Below are 21,148 nucleotides of genomic sequence, written 5' to 3'. Positions count from 1 at the left end.
TTTTATTTTAATATTTGAAATATTTTGACTTATTGCTGGAAATCAGGCAGAATTTAATGGCATTTTATTTAATTTTATAAACTAGTTCTAACTATTCAATTCCAAAACAGCACATGGAGAAAAATTAATATTTACTTTCTAGATTCTATTTAGAATGTTTATTCCTACATAATAATAATGACAACTGTGCTGGCTTTGACTGGGATAGAGTTAATTTTCTTCACAGTAGCTAGTATGGGGCTATGTTTTGGACTTGTGCAGAAAACAGTGTTGTGACACAGGGATGTTTTAGTTACTGCTGAGCAGTGCTCACACAGAGTCAAGCCCTTTTTTGCTTCTCACCCCACCCCACCAGCGAGTAGGCTGGGGGTGCACAAGAAGTTGGGAGGGGACACAGCTGGTACAGCTGACACCAACAGACCAAAGGGATATTCCATGACCATTTTACCCTTCCGATTCTCTCCTCCATTACACCAGGGGGGAGTGAATGAGCAGCTGTGTAGAGCTTAGTTGCTGGCTGGGGTTAAACCATGACAGTTCTTTTTGTCACCCAATGTGGGGCTCAAATCAAGACAAAACATATGATTAAATAAATGCAATTGCCATTCAAAAGCTTCTGCACTCCTTTATCACTACCTGATTTTCACATTGATATGTCACATTTGACATTTCAAAAGAGAAATTAAATCCAAATTAAATATCTTGGCTTACTCTTTTCTGTATTACTGACATATTTACATTTCAGTAATTTCAAGCACTGCTAAAACAAAGTCTGCATTTCAAATACCTTTCTTTTTAGTAGCTGATTTAGAAGAAAGCTTTTTGGCATCTTTGACATCTTTCGCAGTAGCTTTGCCTGACAGTGTCTGTGAAGATTTCAGATCTTCTTTGAGTTCCAGCTGCTGACGTTCTTTTTCTTCCTCCATTTCTCTAGACTGTATTTCAGCTGTTACCTTGACACCATAGTCACACATAGTAAAGTACATAATGTCAACACTGCGCAACTACTGTTTTAAATAGCCTATACTTGCTGAAAGTACTTGCTGAGACATACACACATAAATAAGACAAAGGAGATATTTTAACTAAGTAAATTGATCACATTTTGATTATTTATCAAAAATAAAATTCTACAGCAAAAATGCAAGACAGAGAGACAGTGGTTTTAATTCTTGTAACCCATTACCTGTACTCTAGGAAAAAGTGAGAGATGTAAGAATCAACAGTATGCAAAGCAAGACTACAGTTACACTGTAAGGGTGCAGAAATTCACTTACTTTAAAATTATCAGAGAGAAAGGAAAAAGCAAACCTAGAAACCAACCATTTGAAAAGCCTGCCTAATTTACTTTTAGCTACATATAAAGAAGAATGTAACCATTGCTTTTGAAGTTGTGAAAGGTTTGAGCAAACATTGCATCACAGGATAAATCTTGTCCTTCGTCTCATGCTTCTATTGACAGATAAGGGGAGAGTTTATCATGGAAGAAGTAGATATGTCAGCACTCAAAATATTTCTCTCAGTAATGGAACAAAAGGGTCAGTTATAAATACAGAGGTGCTGATAATACACAGGTTCCACCATTTTCCTCATAGAAACACAAAGATATTCAATGGAAATATCAGTGTTGGAGCAGGACCTTGAAATCGAGATAAACAGTATGAAGGCTGTGTGTTTAGGCTGCCTACTTCGCAGGAGGCTTTGACTGTCCAATCCAGAAATGTTTAAGTAAATAAAACATTCCTTACCATATTTGCTACTGCTGTTACTGCTGTTTGCCAGGTATCAGTAATAAGATTTTCATCTTTTCCAAAAGTGGCCACTCCATTTTCAGAATTCTCATCCTTAGCACTCTTCTGTAGACCTGTCTTGCTTTTTGACTTTGTAATATTTATTTCTGGTGAAGGCAGTTTCCAAGAAACTAGAGGAATTCTTAAAAATAAAATATAAGGCATAATTCACGCCCCCCTTTATAAAAAGTGTTAATTTATAACTACATTGGAGAATAGGCTAAGAGAACGGGAATGCTATTTTCAAAATTTGCCATAGCAACAGAAGAGGGGTGAACTTTCCTAATGACCAAACATGGTGAAACGTGTGGATGACAAGAAAACTGTCTAGTTTAACTACAGGAGCTAAGGAATAATAATAGATGGATAAAGCTACATGAAATGACTGCGTGATCTGCTGATATATTCCACATAGACTAGAAGCACAGCCTCATTACTCAGGTGGTTTCTAAATGAACTGTAAGTATTTTAAAAAAGCAGGTGTCATTATTAACAGCATTTTTGATATCATGAAATTTGATGGTATCCCTTACATTTTAATATGGCATTCAGTTCTGTGCATCTTTGTAGGCTGCTTTGATTTATATTTGTCATTACATAACCCATTTAATTATGTTTGTTGGTGCAAATTTTAAACCTGTTAATGTTCCATAATATTTAACTTAGTTATGTGAGGATTGTGAGGAAAACTGCCAGCAACATAGAGGGAACTAAGGAACTTCTATAGCAGATTTCATTCTAAGGCAGCTTTTAAAATGTTTTATAATTCAGGGATGCATTAGTGAAAATTATATAGGTAAATCAGTAAAAAAACAGGGATAAATTAAACCTATAAGGTGATTCAAGATTCATCATTTAACTATAATCCCTAGTTAAAAATTCTTATTTCTCCATCCTTTGAAAAATACACACATATATTTCCACATACACCCACAAAGCCATCAGTGCATTGTACTTGTTGATATTTGAATAATTTAATAATGTAATTCTACCTTCTTGATTTGTTTTGATCTTCTTTCTGCTCTACATCAATAATATCTAACAATGGGATTCTAGTAAAATCTTGACCATCATCCGTTGGGATTTTTCCTTCCATTGCCCTATAATAGTCATGAAGAAGTCTCTTTGTATCTTGGAAACGATCCACTTCAACCTCAAGAAGAAAGGACAGAAAGATTGCAATCCAAAACAGGACAGAAGAAATTTCTGTTACATTTTTAAGTACATGATAGCGGAAGCAATTCCAAATCCTAAGAGTCTGAGGGAGAGCAAAACACCTAACCATATTTCTTTGAAAATTTCTAGTGCATTCAATGCACACTTCTACTTGCATCTATAACGTCTTCACCCTGGTATTTCTAAGGATTAATAAAAATCTTAGTTGTTACAAAAGGAAAAATTATTTACAATAAATAATGCTTGATGCATTAAATTTAATTACAATATATTTTTATGTATATATATTTCTATAGTGGCAAGTATACTAGTACCAACAAATTATAGGGATCTTTTTGTTCAAAATAAATAAAATCTTTAATAGCATAAAATAAAAAGGGTTAAGGGATGGAGAAAATTTTAAAAGCCATGCAGTTTTTCTGGACCAAAGAAATCAACAGACTTTACACACCTGTCTTGAAGATCTTTTTGTGTGAATCATCTTAGAAGAAATCAAGTAAAATACAAAAAACATTTAACACCTGTCATGTTTTGATTTATTGATACAGTATGGTGTTAGTTTCTAACTGACAAAACAGTACTAAATATTCATGGGAAAATGCACAAAACCACATTCACAAAACAAAGGATAAAACCTTTGTGGTGTAAACCAGCACTTATCCATAAGTTAAGGAGAAAATATCTTCTAGTATAACAATGTGTACACAGAAAGGTGGAAAGAAATCTGATAAACGGCATTTATACAAATCTATGTGTTTATACAGTAACAGAGCCACCTGGGGAATATATGTAACTTCCCACAGAAAAACCCACAGACAGAGAGCTCAAGACCAAAGAAGTCTATTTTTGGCTGCTTCTCAAATAAAGCCATAACATAAAGATATAATTATATTTTTAGTTCTGTAGTTTTAGCATTAATAATTTATTTATTTTGGGGAGTATATACTAAGTAAAGAAAGCAAAAATGGTTTCCTTTGCATTTTTCCTTAGGAAAATAAAAGCTTATATATGGTTAATACATGTATATGTAGTTGTAATTTGATATTTCAACCTCTCTCTCTAGTCGGTGGCCTTAAGTCTTTATTTAGGGCATTGTTTAGGCTATTTGAAAACACAGTTAATAACTTCCTTACTATAGCAACTGACTGCTTCACAAACTTTACTTAAACTTCCTTACTATAGCAACTGACTGCTTCACAAACTTTACTTAAATTACCACAACATTCATATGAGAGAAGGGAGCGGCTCCCTTGTTTATTAAACATGCAAAAATAACACAGAGAATTAAAGGGGGGAAGTCCACCCTAAGCGGCTTAGGCCTGATTTTTCAGCCAAATTAGCACCACATGGCACAAGCTTAAAACATTGTTTTCATTGTCTTCTTTACAGTTGCCAAAACTTTCACTGAATGATCACTCAATTTACAGAAAAGCCTGTGTAGTGTAGTCTAGTCTACTCCACTCCAGTCCAGCCCTAAACCAAATTTATGCACCTATGCACCTATTTATGCACTATGACAGCAGTCACAGGGAAATCTTTCTTTACTGCAGGAACTGAAGTAATTAATGGTCAGGCTGAATGAGAGGAAAGGCTTAAGTGGGGGAGGGGAGAGCCAATTAATTGGTCTCTTGAAAATTTTAAAGTTAGATGTGTGAAAGCTGGGTCATATTTGAATGGATTTTCTCAAGAGCAACAAATGACATCACATTCTCAAAAACATTCCTTGCAATTATTTTTTTCCGTCTGTAGGTAAAATTTGAAGCCACACTGGTGAAGTTACAACTGAAATAATTTTGTGATATGGGAAATACAGGACAACCTTAACAGCAAGTGGGTCTACAACAGCAGTGAATTATGTAATTTGTAAATTAAGAGCAGATGTCAATATGATCACAGAAGGATAAAGAGCTCTAACATTTTTGCTACAAAATTCAGATGATTCACTGGACTGACAAAATTGCAAAAAGTAGCACTATACACTACAGACTGAAAGTTGGGGGGGGCTGGACAATAACAATGGTATTTTTCTTAACCTTTTCTGCCTGCCAAGCAGTGGAATGTCATCTACTTTTTGTCTCTTAACTTTCTAGATAAATTCAGAAGACGTATGAACATTTGCTTATCTGATTCTCAATCCCTCACTTATTTGGAGCCAACCATATGAAATTCCTCTGAGGCTTACAGTCCTCCAAATCTAACTCATTGTCCCCTTCCATTGCAGACTCCCTAGTAGATCCATACCTGCATAAGTGAAAAGAAATGGTTCATGGCAATCCCCCTGTGATCTGGTAACCAGCCATCATTCATGATATCAGTACGTTCCTGCTCTGCTTCTTCCCTTCTGTTATCACAGGTATCCCAGAGAAGATCTCTTAGGTCCTAAAACACAAAATCAAATATGAGAAATAACCATGATAGAAAACTTAAATACCTTTTTTATATTTATTATTAAAAATTATATTTTTTTGCCTGTGCATAGAGCATCTTTGCATTTGGGGCTTTTTCTTTATTGTTACAAATATCAAAGCTGGTCAACAAATCATGTGCTTACAGAGAGCTAACAAAAAGTAGCTTTACAAACATGCCAGAGAGAAGAATACAAAGGTATGAGATGCATGTGTAGGCTGCCTTTCTTTCCTCAGGTGGATAAGACCTATCTAAGCTAGACGAAGACATGAGAATATAAATAATTAAGCTTCCAACTGCACCAACAACTTTCCACTTGAATGGTTTGCTAACTAATATACTTACAAGAAGAATACTCTAAGGGGATGTGCAATATGAAAAAGTCTGAGAGAATTATAGAATCATAGAGTTGTTTAGGTTGGAAAAGACCTTTAAGATCATCCAGTCCAACCATCAACCTACACTACCAAGTCCACACTAAACCAATCAAGGGTAGACTAGACTAAACCACGTCCCGAAGTGCCACATCTACCTGTTTTTTGAACACTTCCAGGGATGGTCACTCCACCACCTCTCTCAGCAGCCTCTTCCAATGCTTGACTACCCTTTCCATGAAGAAATTTTTCCTAATATCCAGTCTAAACCTCCCCTGGCGCAGCTTGAGCCCATTTCCTCTCGTCCTATCACTAACTACTTGGGAGAAGAGACCAACACCCACCTCACTACAACCTCCTTTCAGGCAGTTGTAGAGAGCGATAAGGTCTCCCCTCAGCCTCCTCTTCTCCAGGCTAAACAACCCCAGTTCCCTCAGCCGCTCCTCATAAGGCCTGTGCTCCAGACCCTTCACCAGCCTTGTTGCCCTTCTCTGAACATGCTCCAGCACCTCAATGTCTTTCTTGTACTGAGGGGCCCAAAACTGGACACACTATTCCAGGTGCAGCCTCACCAGTGCCGAGTACAAGGGGACAATCACCTCCCTGCTCCTGCTGGCCACACTATTCCTGATAGAAGCCAGGATGCTGTTGGCCTTCTTGGCCACCTGGGCACACTGCTGGCTCATGTTCAGCCAGCTATCTACCAACACCCCCAGGTCCTTTTTGGCCAGGCAGCTTCCCAGCCACTCTTCCCCAAGCCTGTAGCATTGCATGGGGTTGTTGTGACCGAAGTGCAGGACCTGGCACTTGGCCTTGTTGAACCTCATACAGTTGGCCTCGGCCCATTGGTCCAGCCTGTCCAGGTCCCTCTGCAGGGCCATCCTACCCTCCAGCAGATCGACACTCCCACCCAGTTTGGTGTCGTCTGCAAACTTACTGAGGGTGCACTCAATCCCCTCATCCAGATCATTGATAAAGATATTAAACAAGGCTGGCCCCAAAACAGAACCCTAGGGAACACTACTCGTGACTGGCTGCCAAGTGGACTTAACTCCATTTACCACAACTCTCTGCGCTCAGCCACCCAACCAGTTTTTTACCCAGCGAAGACTACGCCCGTCCAAGCCATGAGCCGCCAGCTTCCCAAGGAGAATATTATGGGAGACGGAGTCAAAAGCTTTGCTAAAGTCCAGGTAAATGACATCCACAGCCTTTCCATCATCTACCAGGCGGGTCACCAGGTCATAAAAGGAGATCAGGTTGGTCAAGCAGGACCTGCCTTTCATGAACCCATGCTGGCTGGGCCTGATCCCCTGGTTGACCTGCACTTGCCTGTGGAGTTCGCTCAAGATGAACCTCTCCATAATCTTTCCTGGCACTGAGGTCAGGCTGACAGGCCTGTAGTTTCCCGGGTCCTCCTTCCGGCCCTTCTTGTAGATGGGCGTCACATTGGCAAGCCTCCAGTCATCAGGGACCTCCCCTGTTAACCAGGACTGCTGGTAGATGATGGAAAGTGGCTTGGCAAGCTCCTCTGCCAGCTCCCTCAGTACTCTCGGGTGGATCCCATCTGGCCCCATAGACTTGTGAGCATCCAGGTGGCGTAGCAGGTCATTATCTGCTTCCTCATGGACTATGAGGGCTCCATTCTGGTCACCATCCCTATCTTCTAGCTCAGGGGCCTGAGTACGCTGGGGATGACCAGTCTGGCTGTTAAACACAGAGGCAAAGAAGGCGTTAAGTACCTCAGCCTTTTCCTTGTCCTTGGTGACAATGTTCCCCCCCGCATCCAGCAAGGGATGGAGATCCTCCTTGGCTCTCCTTTTATTGCTGATGTACTTATAAAAGCATTTTTTATTATCTTTTACAGCATTGGCCAGATTAACTTCTTGCTGGGCTTTTGCTTTTCTAATTTCCTCCCTGCATGACCTAACAAGATCCCTGTACTCCTCCTGAGTTGCCCGCCCCTTCTTCCAAAGGCGGTAGACTCTCCTTTTTTCCCTGAGTCCCCACAAAAACTCCCTATTCAGCCAGGCCGGTTGTTTTCCCCGCTGGTTGGTCTTAACGGCACACAGGGACAGCCTGCTCCTGCACCCTTAAGACTTCCTTCTTGAAGAAGGCCCAGCCTTCCTGGACCCCTTTGCCTTTCAGGACTGCCTCCCAAGGGACTTTCCCCTCCTCTTTACATCGCCCAGAATCGAGAACTCTATCATATCATGGTTGCTAAGCCCAAGACAGCCTCCGACCACGACATCTCCCACAAGCCCTTCTCTGTTAGTAAACAGCAGGTCAAGCAAGGCACCTCCCCTGGTAGGCTCGCTTACCAGCTGCGCCAGAAAGTTATCCTCCACACACTCTAGGAACTTTGGAGACTGTTGCCTCTCTGCTGTGTTGTATTTCCAGCAGATGTCCGGCAAGTTGAAGTCCCCCACGAGAACAAGGGCTAGCGATTGCGAGACTTCTGCCAGCCACTTGTAGAACGCTTCATCTACCTCTACATCCTGGTTGGGTTGCCTATAGCAGACTCCCAACAGGACGTCTGCCTTGCTGGCCTTCCCCCTCATCCTTACCCATAAGCACTCGACCTTGTCATCACCACTGTCGAGCTCTATACAGTCAAAATACTACCTAACACACAGAGCCACCCCACCGCCTCTCCTTCCATGCCTATCCCTTCTGAAGAGCTTTTAGCCATCCAGTGCAGCACTCCAGTCATGAGAGTCATCCCACCACATTTCTGTGATGGCGACTATGTCATGGCCATCCTGCTGCACAAGGGCTTCCAGCTCCTCCTGTTTGTTGCCCATGCTATGTGCATTGGTATAGATGCACTCGAGCCGGGCTATCAATTTCATCCCCAACGTTGCCATGCCGCCCCTGGGCTCCTCACTAGCGGGCCCGTTTATATCCCCTTCCCCCTTCAAACCTAGTTTAAAGTCCTCTCAATGAGTCCCGCCAACTCATGAGCGAGGATTCTTTTCCCCTTTGGAGACAGCTGATCTCCATCAGCTGCCAGCAGGCCCAGGGCCGTGTAAACCTCCCCCAGAGGTAGAGTTCAAGTATTCTTCCAATTTGGATAGCTCCATGCCATTTTTCTTTAACATTCTTTATAACTAAGGGCTCTTCAACCAGTGACTATATCTAATAGCAGCACTGTGTGGCTCACTGACAGCACTCAAGACCTACAAAGCATACAACATGCATGCAAACCTTCTGTTCCCCATTACCATCTCTGCATGGAAATAGTGTGACAGACCTCTATGTAATAAAAGGCGATGAGAAAAGAAGAGTGCTGTTAAATACAGTGCTAAGGTAGGGTAAAATGAGCTGCCTCTTGGGCTCCATCAGTTCTGCCCCACCTGACCTGTTTTGAGATAAAGAGAAAATGTATTCCAGACTACTAGCCCTGCAATAAGGAGCTTAGGCTTCAGGTGATAAGTGATTCCATATTCACCAGGTCTTGGTCTCAGCCTAATGTGTCAGATCTTGTTTCTCTACCCCTGCCCAAAGACTTCAGACAAATCCACTTGTCCTCTGTTGGACAAAAGCCACAGGGAAACTGAAAAATGAGTAGTCCTTGGGCTACCTAACACATCAGTGATGGCACAGATAGAAGGTAGTCAAGGTGAAGGCTATCAGATATTCATGGCTGTCCACCTTGCATGATATACATGTAAGGATATACTACTGAATATAAAAGATATAAGCATACAACTTATCTGTTTTGCAGTAGTGGGTTGACCTTGGCTGGCTGCCAGGTGTCCACCAACTGCTGTATCACTCCCCCTCCTCACAGGACAGTCAGAGAAAATATGATGGAAAAGCTTGTGGGTCAAGATAATCATGGGGCCATCAGTCACCTATTACCGTCAGGTTCAAAAGACTCATCTTGGGGAAATTAATTTAATTTATTGACAATTAATAACAGAGCAGAATAGTGAGAAATAGAACAAAACTAAAAACACCTTTCCCCTACCCCTTCTTCCCAGGCTCAGCTTCACTCCTGACTGTTCTACCTCCTGCCTCCCAAGTGGCACAGGTAGGATGGGGAATGGGGGATTGCGGTGAGTTCATTTTGCGTTGTCTCTGCCGCTCCTTCCTCCTCACACTCTTCCCCTGCTCCAGAGTGAGGTCCCTCTCATGGGACCTCTTGATGAACTTCAATGTGGGTCCTTCCCATGGGCTCCTCCTCCTTCTTCACTGACCTGGATGACTGCACAGTTGTTTCTCTCACATTTTCTCACTCCTCTTTCACAGCTGCCACACAGTGGTTTTTATCCTTTCTTAAATATGCTATCACAGAGACACCACCACTGTCGCTGATTGGCTCAGCTTTGGCCAGCAGCAGGTCCGTCTTGGAGCTGGCTGACTGGCTCTGTTCGACATGGGGGCAGCCCCTGATGTCTTCTCACAGAAGCCACTTTACAGACCCTCTGCTACCAAAACCTTGCCACCTAAACCCAATACTATACAAAGAAAACAAACTGATATTTTATATAGAGTGATGTACAGCTCTTTCCAGTACCTTCCTGAAACATGTAAGGAGGAGCATTTTCTTCCTTGTCCTGATGTTATTCAAGTCACAGTTTTGATTTACTGTAAGCAGTGGAGATAACTTTGGGAAACAGTGAGGTATCTTCCTCTGGGAGAAGCTGAAAGCATGCTTAATGTGTCTCTTTCTCTCCCACTACTCTTCCTCTTTTCAAAGCAAAGCAGCTTCTTTCTCCTTCTTTCCTTGTACTCAGGTGGGTGAAAAAAATGAAAAAATGGATGCATGTGCTAAGTCCTCTCCTATCTGGAACAAGAGAAGCAGTGGGACCAAGTGACTGACCATGTTCAATGACAGTAATGGAGTGAGAGGGAAGCTGGAGAAATTGCTGAAACAGTGTAACAGAGATGGGCTGTTGAAGTATATTTTATCCACAGTGATTCCGAGTTTGGATCTTTAGGACACCAAAGCCTTGGCTACCCTTTGGGCTTTAGGCCTTTGAGGAATTTTTCACACATCACAAAATTGGCTGGATTTTTACATTTTCCAGTTGATATCAGAGAAATTTGGTTTTCAGGTTTTACAGCTGACAGCTTCCAGTGTGGATAGTGTTTCAGAAAGAGTCCAGCTCAGATGACAAGAGTTGAGCAGTCTGGGAAAGCTGAAAATGTTTGAGGAAAAACATTCCACGGATTATCACTGTTCATTTCCTCTCCTCTTCTAGCATCAAGGAAGGGTGGATGACAGAATTCTCACATTCAGGGCTTAAAGCATAGAGGAAGTATCATCTTCACATTCACCCACAGGTTTGGGATGCACAAGAACTACAAGGGGTCATCCAGAAACAGAAATTCTGGAAATCATATATTTACTCCAAACTGCTTTACTTACTGAGCTTAGCCTTATCACAGTATCTGATTGTCACAGCATCATATGGGCCTATCACCTCCTCTTACCCCAATTTGAAATGGACAGTGCGAAACATGGATTTCTGTTGAGTGAAAGGCCAAATATTTTAAACTTTAGCTTTCTAAAATATATATGACAGAGGAATTCCAGCCTTTTTATAATTCTATTTAGTAGAAATTAGGAATATGGATAATGATTTTTAAGTCCTCTACTTCATTCTATTGAAATAATGCTATAGAAAAGGAGATACAATGCTTTTTCCATGTCAGTGAATTAATCCATGATTCCACTAATGTTCCCTTCAAATAACAATGTTGCCAGCACTTTTTTCCCCTTTTCTGGGAGGATTTCCTGATTTGATTTCAACTAAAAATCATTTATGTTCTGAAATGGGATTCTGATAAATTCAAAGACAGCTCTACTTCCTGTCTATGTCAAATCTGGCTCTGAACTTGTTAGGACCTTTATTCTTATGGATTTTTGTGAAGAAGAACTCTCAGGACATGTATGACCTAGCAAAGATCTACCTGAATCAAAACATTTCAAAAAAATTCTCTGTACTTTGTATGAATCAGTTTTAGAAAAGATGTATTACCATACATCATTTATGGAAAAACTAAATGACTGGCAAGATTTGTTAGAATGTGATAGGAATGTCCAAACTTGTGAGTAAAATCTCTGAAAACAACCATAAAACATAAAGAAAAAGAGAGAAATATTTATTTGACAACGTGCCAGAACACCACAGTATAACCTAAAAAAAGAAGCAAGATATAAGAAAGATATGGTCAAAAAACAGAGAAAGAATTGTGAAGAACACTTTATGTACAAGAGGAAGTGATTAAGAGGAGTGGTAAAAAGGAAAAAAATGTAAATAATAACATCATTCATGTTACATCAAGCTTGTATAAAATGAAATAATACTTAAGGGTACATTATAACTTTTAGCCATTTACTTACAGTAACTCTTTGGTGTAGTTCTGCTTTTGTTTCCTCATCTTCTCGCAGGTCATCAGCAATTGAATTAAAATCTGATTGCCACTGAGACACAAACTCCTGCTTAAGATCTGGACACTTCAAATAATCTTGGAAATTTTTTCTGTATATTATGGTAAAAATAATTTTGGTGTTAAAAGATACATAGAACACCGTAGGAAAAATAGAAAATACTAATATTAATGTAATAAGCTACTATTTCTACTCACCTAATGTCTGCTAAGTAATAAATCACAGAGTGCTGTTCATCCCTTAGACATCTAAGTATAGCTTTGATGGTATTCATATATGTATTTTCTACCATTTCCCAGTAAGGTACTAAAAAATCAGGTATCTCCTGTAAATTTTTTAAAAACATCAAAATTAATCAATATATTTCTTGGTAATCCATTTAGCTGTAGCATTAGCAAATATAAGAAAGATTATTTCATTAAATCACATTACTGATTTTTTTCAAGATGTATTTATTTCTTTTGATTTACAACTATTTACAACTGATTATAGACACTGTACCAACATACAGTTTATCCTGTGCATTTCTTTGGAAAAAAGTGGCAGTACTCAAAATGAACGGGAAATTCCAGCAGAATACTCCAATATCTGTGGTTTTGGATATAGTCATAAACTAAGTGAAGATACTAAGTGAGGTACTTAAGTATCAGAATTCGGTGGTACACAACTGTTCAAGGTGGTAAAAATCTAAACTGACTGACTAGTGTTGCACAAGTGACATTTGACTGACTGACTGTCACGAAGTGCAAAATAAAGCCCGTGGCCAGAGGAAACACAGCGTATGTGAGTTAATTGTAGTCATGAAGGCAAAACTGGTAAATATTAGGAAAGGAATTACAGAACAAAATACAAAGCATCATTATGCATGCTTCAAATCTGCGTCTCAAATACTGCATGAAGTCCCAGCTCCCCATCTCAAAAATCTGCAGTAGAACTAGAATAGACAGACAGAAGGGCAAGAATTATGATTGAACATATGAACTGTTCCACATGAAGAGAGTTAAACAGATTATGACTGAATTGGAGAAGCAAAGCAACGTTGAGCAAAATGAAGATGTAATAGATGCCTGTCACATCTTAAATACCTTCAGAATGTGATTACAGAATTAATTGTATCTCACAATACAAGAAATGTATGTCAAATGACCCAAGCAAACAATAGGTTTAAAGCAAAGAGACCGAAATATTTTTTCAGAATTAGCATAATTATACAGGCTTTACCATGGAGAGACCAAAAAGTAAATTGCTTCAAAAAAATCAACTAGACATAATCATGGAAGAAAAGTCTACTGAGAGCTAACACAAACAGAAAGATGCAGATATAAAGTCACCTCACGAAACCCCTAAATTTCAGATCATTGGAAACTAGGAGCATGTCCTCGGGGAAAACATGTTAGAACAAACTATCCTAGGAGAAAGATCAGTGCACACTCTCATTCTTACATTCTTTCTACGAGATCCACAACTGGCTCTTGTCAGAGACAGGAAACTAACCTAGTAAGTCTATGCTAGTATTTCATAATGTTAAAAAGTATTATTATTTTGGCATCCATAGGCTATTCTTCATCATCATTGTGAAGAATTTAGGAAAAAAAAAATTTAAAAATGTGTTTCTTTATTTGTAGTTTTAGATATTTATAATACAGTACTAGTGTATATTTCATCGAAAAACATTGAAGAAAACAATGTGCAATGAGACAAAAGGTTTAGGTAGAATATGCATAAAATACTGAGAAAAATATATACATGATATTTAACACTTTTAATCATGAATGAATGTACCTTGGGAAGTGGTTCATCTACATAAATCCATTCATCTGATCCTGGTTCAATTGGTGGTGGTGGTGGCACAGGAATGGGAGGAAGCAGATCTTGACACGTAACTGGCAAAAGCTTTTTTCCTGGTGATATTTCTTGAGCAGACCCTTGTATACAAATGTACAATTAGTACTTTCAAATTTATTTTAAGTATCAATAAACAGAATTAGACATCTATGCTACTCTGACAAGTTCAAGATAACGGAACAGATTCAGTATTTCATTACTTAGGTGTTGTTCATCAAAAAATATACTAATCAAATCAATTATGCTATAGTTATAAAATCACTTTCCAGTTAAGCTTATATTTTGCAGGACTGATACTTTTCTAAAACCATCACTGTGAGAGGATCAGGAGGTAATGAATTAATATGTATGCATATGAAACAAATTCTTTACCAGGTAAACCAAGGCCAGTGGTGTTGATACAATTCTGAGATTCACTATAACTACCATGATTTCAAGGACTCCCTGCTCAATTAAAGAACAGCTCTAAACACTTAATAGCTTCCATGTTAGACTTGGGAAAGAGTGAATCAAGAAAAACAAACACTGAAGAAGAAACTAACAGATAAATTGAGCTAAATCTGGCCTAATATGGAAAATACACCTTACTCTGAGGAGGAGCTGAGAAGTATGAAAGATGATGGATGCGAAAAAAGAAAAAGACAGAAAAGATCATGTGTTAGAGAAAACACCAAGTGAAAAACTAACCCTGCTAACCTATAGTATAGCAAAGTAATACTGAATGTAGTTAGCAGCTTCAGAGTATGATTCAACCCTAGGATCTGAAATGACCTCTGGAAAGGTATCAGCGTCTCCTCAGTGACCACAGAAGGATCCTACAACAACTAGATTTTTAAGTTAACATTAATTAACTGCTCAGAATCACGCATGAATTCTGGCCAGTTTTGCATTGGATTTGAAAATATTCAAAGAAAACAAAAAGCCTTGCATTAAACCACTGTTGTAACAGTCTTGTCTTTTTGTTTGAAAGAAGCTTAAAATTTAAGGAATAGATGTGTTTTGTTTCACTTTAAGTGTGACAAATCTGCCTCTGAAAAACACTGTCTTGCTGGGTGCTTCAATAGAAAAACTGCTATCATTCTCCTGATTTAAGTTTATAAAAAGAACAAAACTGTTGGCCACAGGAAATATTCCAACTACTTCAGCTTCTGCTAAATATTTTGAGAACCAGTCTCTGGATTTCGCTTTACCATGTTACTCCCAGAACGCTACTGATGTCTGACTAGTTAATATAAATTCTCATACCTCTGTTCTGCTTATATAAACCTAATACCGAAGGACAGCTTGGAATCTCTCAACATAAATATGAAATAAAACATTATTAACTGACCTCAGGAATTATTTGTCCATAGGGAGTAAATAGTCCTTACAGTACTTCTACAAGATAGCTGGGTTCTAACCAAAAAATCCCAACTCCATTTGCATCAATAGGAGTTTTGCCATTGACTCCAGCAGGGCTATGAATTATATCAAGCACATAAAAAACCCCAGTTCCAACCAGGTAATTCTTTGAAAACACTTCATCCAGTTTTCTGTCAGGTGTGATATTTCCAAGAACTTTTAGTGAACTGGGAACCTTGTGCAGGAGTAGTGGTCTAAACTTTTACTGTTAAGAGCGCTTTTCAAGCTAACACTTTTTTTTTGTTGTTGTTGGTAGTAGAAGACACATCAGGACTTTCTTGTAATAATTATGAAGAAAAACACTGTTTTTTCAGAAGTCTACTAATCCTGGTTTACTTGATGCATCTTTTCCCCTGGATGCTACATCTTTTTTCCTTTCTTATTTTCAAATGATCCTTTCCTTTTGAATGATTAAGAGGAAAAATGGACTAAAGATGCAGCAAAACACCTCAAAACCACTCCAAGTTATCCACATTTTTAAGCTACTGCTGATAAATGAATATACATTGATAATGGCAAGTTAGTCTCTCTTACGGTGAAGATGTTAGCTGTAATATTTAAACCAGGAAGAAAGGACTGAATTTAGTAATCATTTACTTCATGGAATTTAAATAAATCCAATTGACACTTTCTTTTAAACATTTTAAAACTTTTTCTCAGATGATCTTTACAATTATGTGAAATTGGTCCATACCCTCTGAAAAGGTAAAAACACAACAGAAAACTTCAAAGTTCTGGTGCAGTTATCACTAACTTACACATCCCCAAAGTCTTGCAGGACCAGTGAAAATGTATGTTTCCATATAGTTTTATATAGTAATTATTAGTATTACTTATAAAGAACAAAGTCTTTTCTTACTGAATTGTAAAAAGTAAGAACAGGAAAACTTACTTCTATTCTGGTTTTTGGCAATTCCTTCCATTATAATTTCCTTCACTGTTTCACACATGAGACTTTCTTCTGTCTCTGCATTGACTTTCACTAGAACATTTTGGTGGACTGAAAACCATTTCTCTAATTTTGGCCATGTGTCTAGAAAGCCTGAAATTCTACAAAAATCATATTAATGTATAAAATTAATCATAGAATCATAGAATCATAGAATCATCTAGGTTGGAAAAGACCTTCAAGATCATCCAGTCCAACCATTAACCTACACTACCAAGCCCACCTAAACCAATCAAGGTAGACTAGACTAAACCATATCCCGAAGTGCCACATCTACCCGTTTTTTGAACACTTCCAGGGATGGTCACTCCACCACCTCTCTGGGCAGCCTGTTCCAATTCTTGACCACCCTTTCCGTAAAGAAATTTTTCCTAATTTCCAACCTAAACCTCCCCTGGTGCAGCTTGAGCCCATTCCCTCTTGTCCTATCGCTAGCTACTTGGGAGAAGAGACCAACACCCACCTCACTACAGCCTCCTTTCAGGCAGTTGTAGAGAGCGATAAGGTCTCCCCTCAGCCTCCTCTTCTCCAAGCTGAACAACCCCAGTTCCCTCAGCCCCTCCTCATAAGACTTGTTCTCCAGACCCTTCACCAGCCTTGTTGCCCTTCTCTGAACACGCTCCAGCACCTCAATGTCTTTCTTGTACTGAGGGGCCCAAAACTGGACACACTATTCCAGGTGCGGCCTCACCAGCACCGAGTACAGGGGGACAATCACCTCCCTGCTCCTGCTGGCCGCAGCATTCCTGATACAAGCCAGGATGCTGTTGGCCTTCTTGGCCACCTGGGCACACTGCTGGCTCATGTTCAGCCAGCTATCTACCAACACCCCCAGGTCCTTTTTGGCCAGGCAGCTTCCCAGCCACTCTTCCCCAAGCCTGTAGCATTGCATGGGGTTGTTGTGACCGAAGTGCAGGACCTGGCACTTGGCCTTGTTGAACCTCATACAGTTGGCCACGGCCCATCGATCCAGCCTGTCCAGGTCCCTCTGCAGGGCCATCCTACCCTCGAGCAGATCGACACTCCCACCCAATTTGGTGTCGTCTGCAAACTTACAGAGGGCACACTCAATATCTAAGTAATGGAAAATAAAACATTTTCCAAAATTAATACACAAAAGAAAAAGCAGACCATCCACTTAAATACTAAAACAAATACTAAAACAAACCCAGGCAGTATTTTTTTGCAAAATAATATTCCATGAACATCAACCCCTTCATTTTCAACACAGGAAGATTTTCAAAGTCCTGCTGTTAACTAGTCTTGCTCTTTCTTGTCACAAGGTAAGCCTACTTTCTTATACCACAACTAAAACAGTAATAATAATATAATAGTCTGAAATAGTTAATAGTATCAAATATTTAGAAACAAAACTTGTTCTTGGTTTTGCTCTTTATGTAAAGTTAAACAGATAATGATTCACTAAGAAATACAAAAGTTATGTTTTTTATAAATGTAAAAGTGGAAGATACCATTTTAGAAAATCTGTAACTCAAATCAAGTTCATTTCACTTAAGGGCAGTCACATGATGTGTGACATACCTCAGATATATGTATGCATAGATACACATATATACGTATATGTATACATATGGTTCATACAATATATATCTGAAAAAGAAATTCTCTTTGGAAAAATACCTTGGAAAAGCAAAACATAAAAATTCTTATCTTCTAGGATTATTATTGTGCCAAAAATGAAAGTACTCTTTAGGTTCCACATGAGAGAAACTCCTAAGTAAATTCTTAACATTAGGCATGTCAGTACTATCACGGATCACATATGAGATTCAGGTTAATTACATGCCTAAACAGCTGGCTGAAGTAACCTTTTTGAACTTCATATAACACACCTATGTATCACCTGATCCCTGGATAAGTCAATCTTCTCTTCTAGGATTTCAGCATCTGAATTTTGATTGTTGTTCTCCTGTTCAGTTTGAGATGACTTTGATTTGTCTGCTGTGTGGAAAACAGCATATATGAGCATATATTGAAAAAGGCAGTTACGCAGGTAGTTATTCACCCAAAGTAAGATAATTATTAAAAGAAAAATGTCAGTATTCCTTGATTTTACATTTCTTGATTTAAAAATTGGGTACCAAACTTCCTAAAAGAAAGGAAAAGTCAGAGAAAATCACAGAAATATAAAACTAAACTGGAAAGGGCCTGAAGACAGTGTCTTGACTCTACCTCTGTTTAAATGCATAGCCAATTACAGCACTAACATTTCCTGATGGAAGCTTTGCAGTCATAGAAATCTCCAGTTCTACAGAAGGAGCATTCCTGTGGGTGGACTATTTCAGGCTCACCTATTCTAACAGTTAGAAGGTATTTTCCCAGTCTAATCTGAATCTTCCTTGAAGTAACTACTCCTTTTCACAACAATAGGCAGATATTCCACTGTATTGGAAGACCAGGTATTCTCTCTCCCTGAGTCTTCTCTAAATTTAAAAACCCCTTATAGATTTCTGATTTTTAATTGTTCTTTTGATTCTTCCTATCACCACATTACATCTTATGAAATAAATTCTGTTTGGATTTCTGAGATTATATATTATCACATTTTCAAAGTGTTTTGGCAACACAAGGTCTTTAAATTAACAAGAATTTCAAGTGTCTATACATTTATCTTCACTGCATCGTTAGCAGAAGCTCTAATGATTTTGCTTCATCCTCACTCCTACCTATACATAAAAGCTAAAGTAAATGGTGCTTTAATTCAAGCCATGTGCCATGTTAAGTGCTGCGGTGAAAACAATGAAGAGGAATCTCCTTATAATTGGGACCATATGGGACATATTAATGAAAAGAACTTATGTTTCACCAAGGTGAGTAAGGGCAATTAAAAATGTGTGGTCTGGAAGTGAAACAGCCCTCAAAAAGCCTTTGGTGCCTTTGCCTTTGTTGGCCAAAATTCATAATTTCTGATTGTTCGCTGTCTAACTGAAGAAAAGACAAAGGCAGTAATCAATACGGAATTAATGTTGGCACTCCCAGGGAATGAATGTTAGGACATCCTTTGGTTTACCATTTCCTTCATCCATTTCCAAATATGTCTCCCAGAGAAAAATACTATTTACACATACTCATTTGTAATGAGGCATATTTTTGCATCTGTTGTAACTTTTGTTTTTTCCAGCTGCTGTTTTATGTGATATCTAACACCAGCCACTGTGCTATCTCAGCTCCAGAGAGAAATCAGTACAAATACAAACAAGTGTATACACATGCACTCGTACACTTCTGATCTGCCTTTGATTGAAACAAATAAAAGTATTTGAAATAATCTGGAAGCATTCAATGCAATAACACACAACTAATAAAAGTGATATTGTGAGATGTAGAGAAATTGTGCAGTAATGGTCTTTTGCTCCAGTAAGTACAACTTACAGGTATATATGATAAATAATGTTTGGGATTAATGTGTTATTTATACCTAGTCATGTACTTTTAGACAGCTAAAGTTAAAAGGGGCCTTACAAATGAAGAAATCTAAACAATTTCTAATTCCATATTTTCAGAGGAAAATATGACATAATTTAGTATTTTTAATTAAAATATGCAACTCACTATTATGTTGCAAAGTACTCACAATTTAGTCATTTCAGTATTATAACAATCTTTACATTCCCTATACATCAAAATCTGCTTGTCATTTTACTTTGTCAAATGTAGTTGGAAACTTACACTTCAAGTTAGCCACACGTTTCAGTACCACAGTGTCTGAAATATCCAATAATACAGAAACGTCAAATGCAGGTGAGGTAACAGGAGGCTTGTTAGGGGCTCTGGGATCTGTAACGAGTGAGAGCTTTCCAGAATTTGCATCTTTTGCTTCTGGATCAATCCCTGTATAGGCTTTTTCAAATAGCTTGGCCTGATAAATTGTCATTGGAAACCCATCCACAATCCACCCCTTTTCTGGGGGTGTCTGGCTAAAAGTAAATGAAGAACCAGAATTATACAGTGAATTGACAGCACAATCATAACACCTAAAGAACATCTTGCCCTAGCAGTCTTTCATTCCGAATTCAGTATATTAAATATCCTGATTAATACAGAATATGACAGACATAATTAAAACTTAAACTATAAAGCAATGGATTTTAAATCAGAAAAATAACATCAAGCCTAACTAAAAGTGAAAAAAAGCAAAAACAAAACAATTTTTGCTGTCTTGATAAATAAATTTTTCAAAAACACTCTCTATACAGACTATGATCAGAGGTGTAATTTCACTGTTTACTAATTTTTGCACTGAAGTAACAAATAGCAAAATCTGTTTCGTAACTTTAAAATATAGTAATGGGAGTAATATAACTTAAATTATATTCATGTGGGAACTTAAGTGCTAATTGCACATCAGGGTAGTTAAGACAATTTTCTGTCAAACAAGAGTAGACAAAAATAAGTAACCTAACTGCTGAAGTACGAATGCTAGGATTATGCATTTCACAAAATGTAAAAGAAAAAATACTAGCATGTGCTGAATAGCTTCCAGCTAATAAACAAAATAGAGACATTAGTTTATTTAATGGCTATGTGGTAGTCACATGTATTTTTAGTTGTTTATATAGTCACAAATATTTTTACTTACCTTCAGTAGTGTACAATAATGTCTGCATAATTTAGAGCTAGATTCTACTGCTAGCATTCTACTGCTAGCATAAAATGAGCATTAACTAACTTTACTAATTAGCTCCATTTTCCAAGTAGAAGACTCCAGTGTTCAAAAAATACCTTAATAAAGAGATATGGCTGAATCTGGACTACAGTCTGCATAATTATGTTCTAAATAACT

General features: G+C 38.4%; 1 protein-coding gene across 1 annotated transcript in view; it reads right to left on the bottom strand.

Annotated features, from left to right (window-relative positions):
• Window positions 1-21,148, bottom strand: part of SPEF2 (sperm flagellar 2) — a 68,886-nt gene that overhangs the window by 15,816 nt on the left and 31,922 nt on the right. The window contains 10 exon segments of the mRNA XM_075726260.1: window positions 788-953; window positions 1,749-1,932; window positions 2,783-2,943; window positions 5,208-5,345; window positions 12,102-12,240; window positions 12,347-12,474; window positions 13,932-14,074; window positions 16,288-16,445; window positions 18,198-18,306; window positions 20,035-20,282. Of these exon segments, the coding sequence (XP_075582375.1) occupies window positions 788-953; window positions 1,749-1,932; window positions 2,783-2,943; window positions 5,208-5,345; window positions 12,102-12,240; window positions 12,347-12,474; window positions 13,932-14,074; window positions 16,288-16,445; window positions 18,198-18,306; window positions 20,035-20,282 (1,574 nt within the window).

Source organism: Pelecanus crispus, chromosome Z (assembly GCF_030463565.1).
Source record: "Pelecanus crispus isolate bPelCri1 chromosome Z, bPelCri1.pri, whole genome shotgun sequence".
Taxonomy (NCBI): domain Eukaryota; kingdom Metazoa; phylum Chordata; class Aves; order Pelecaniformes; family Pelecanidae; genus Pelecanus; species Pelecanus crispus.
The sequence above is the reverse complement of the archived record's forward strand: the minus strand, read 5'-3'. Positions and strand labels throughout refer to the sequence as shown.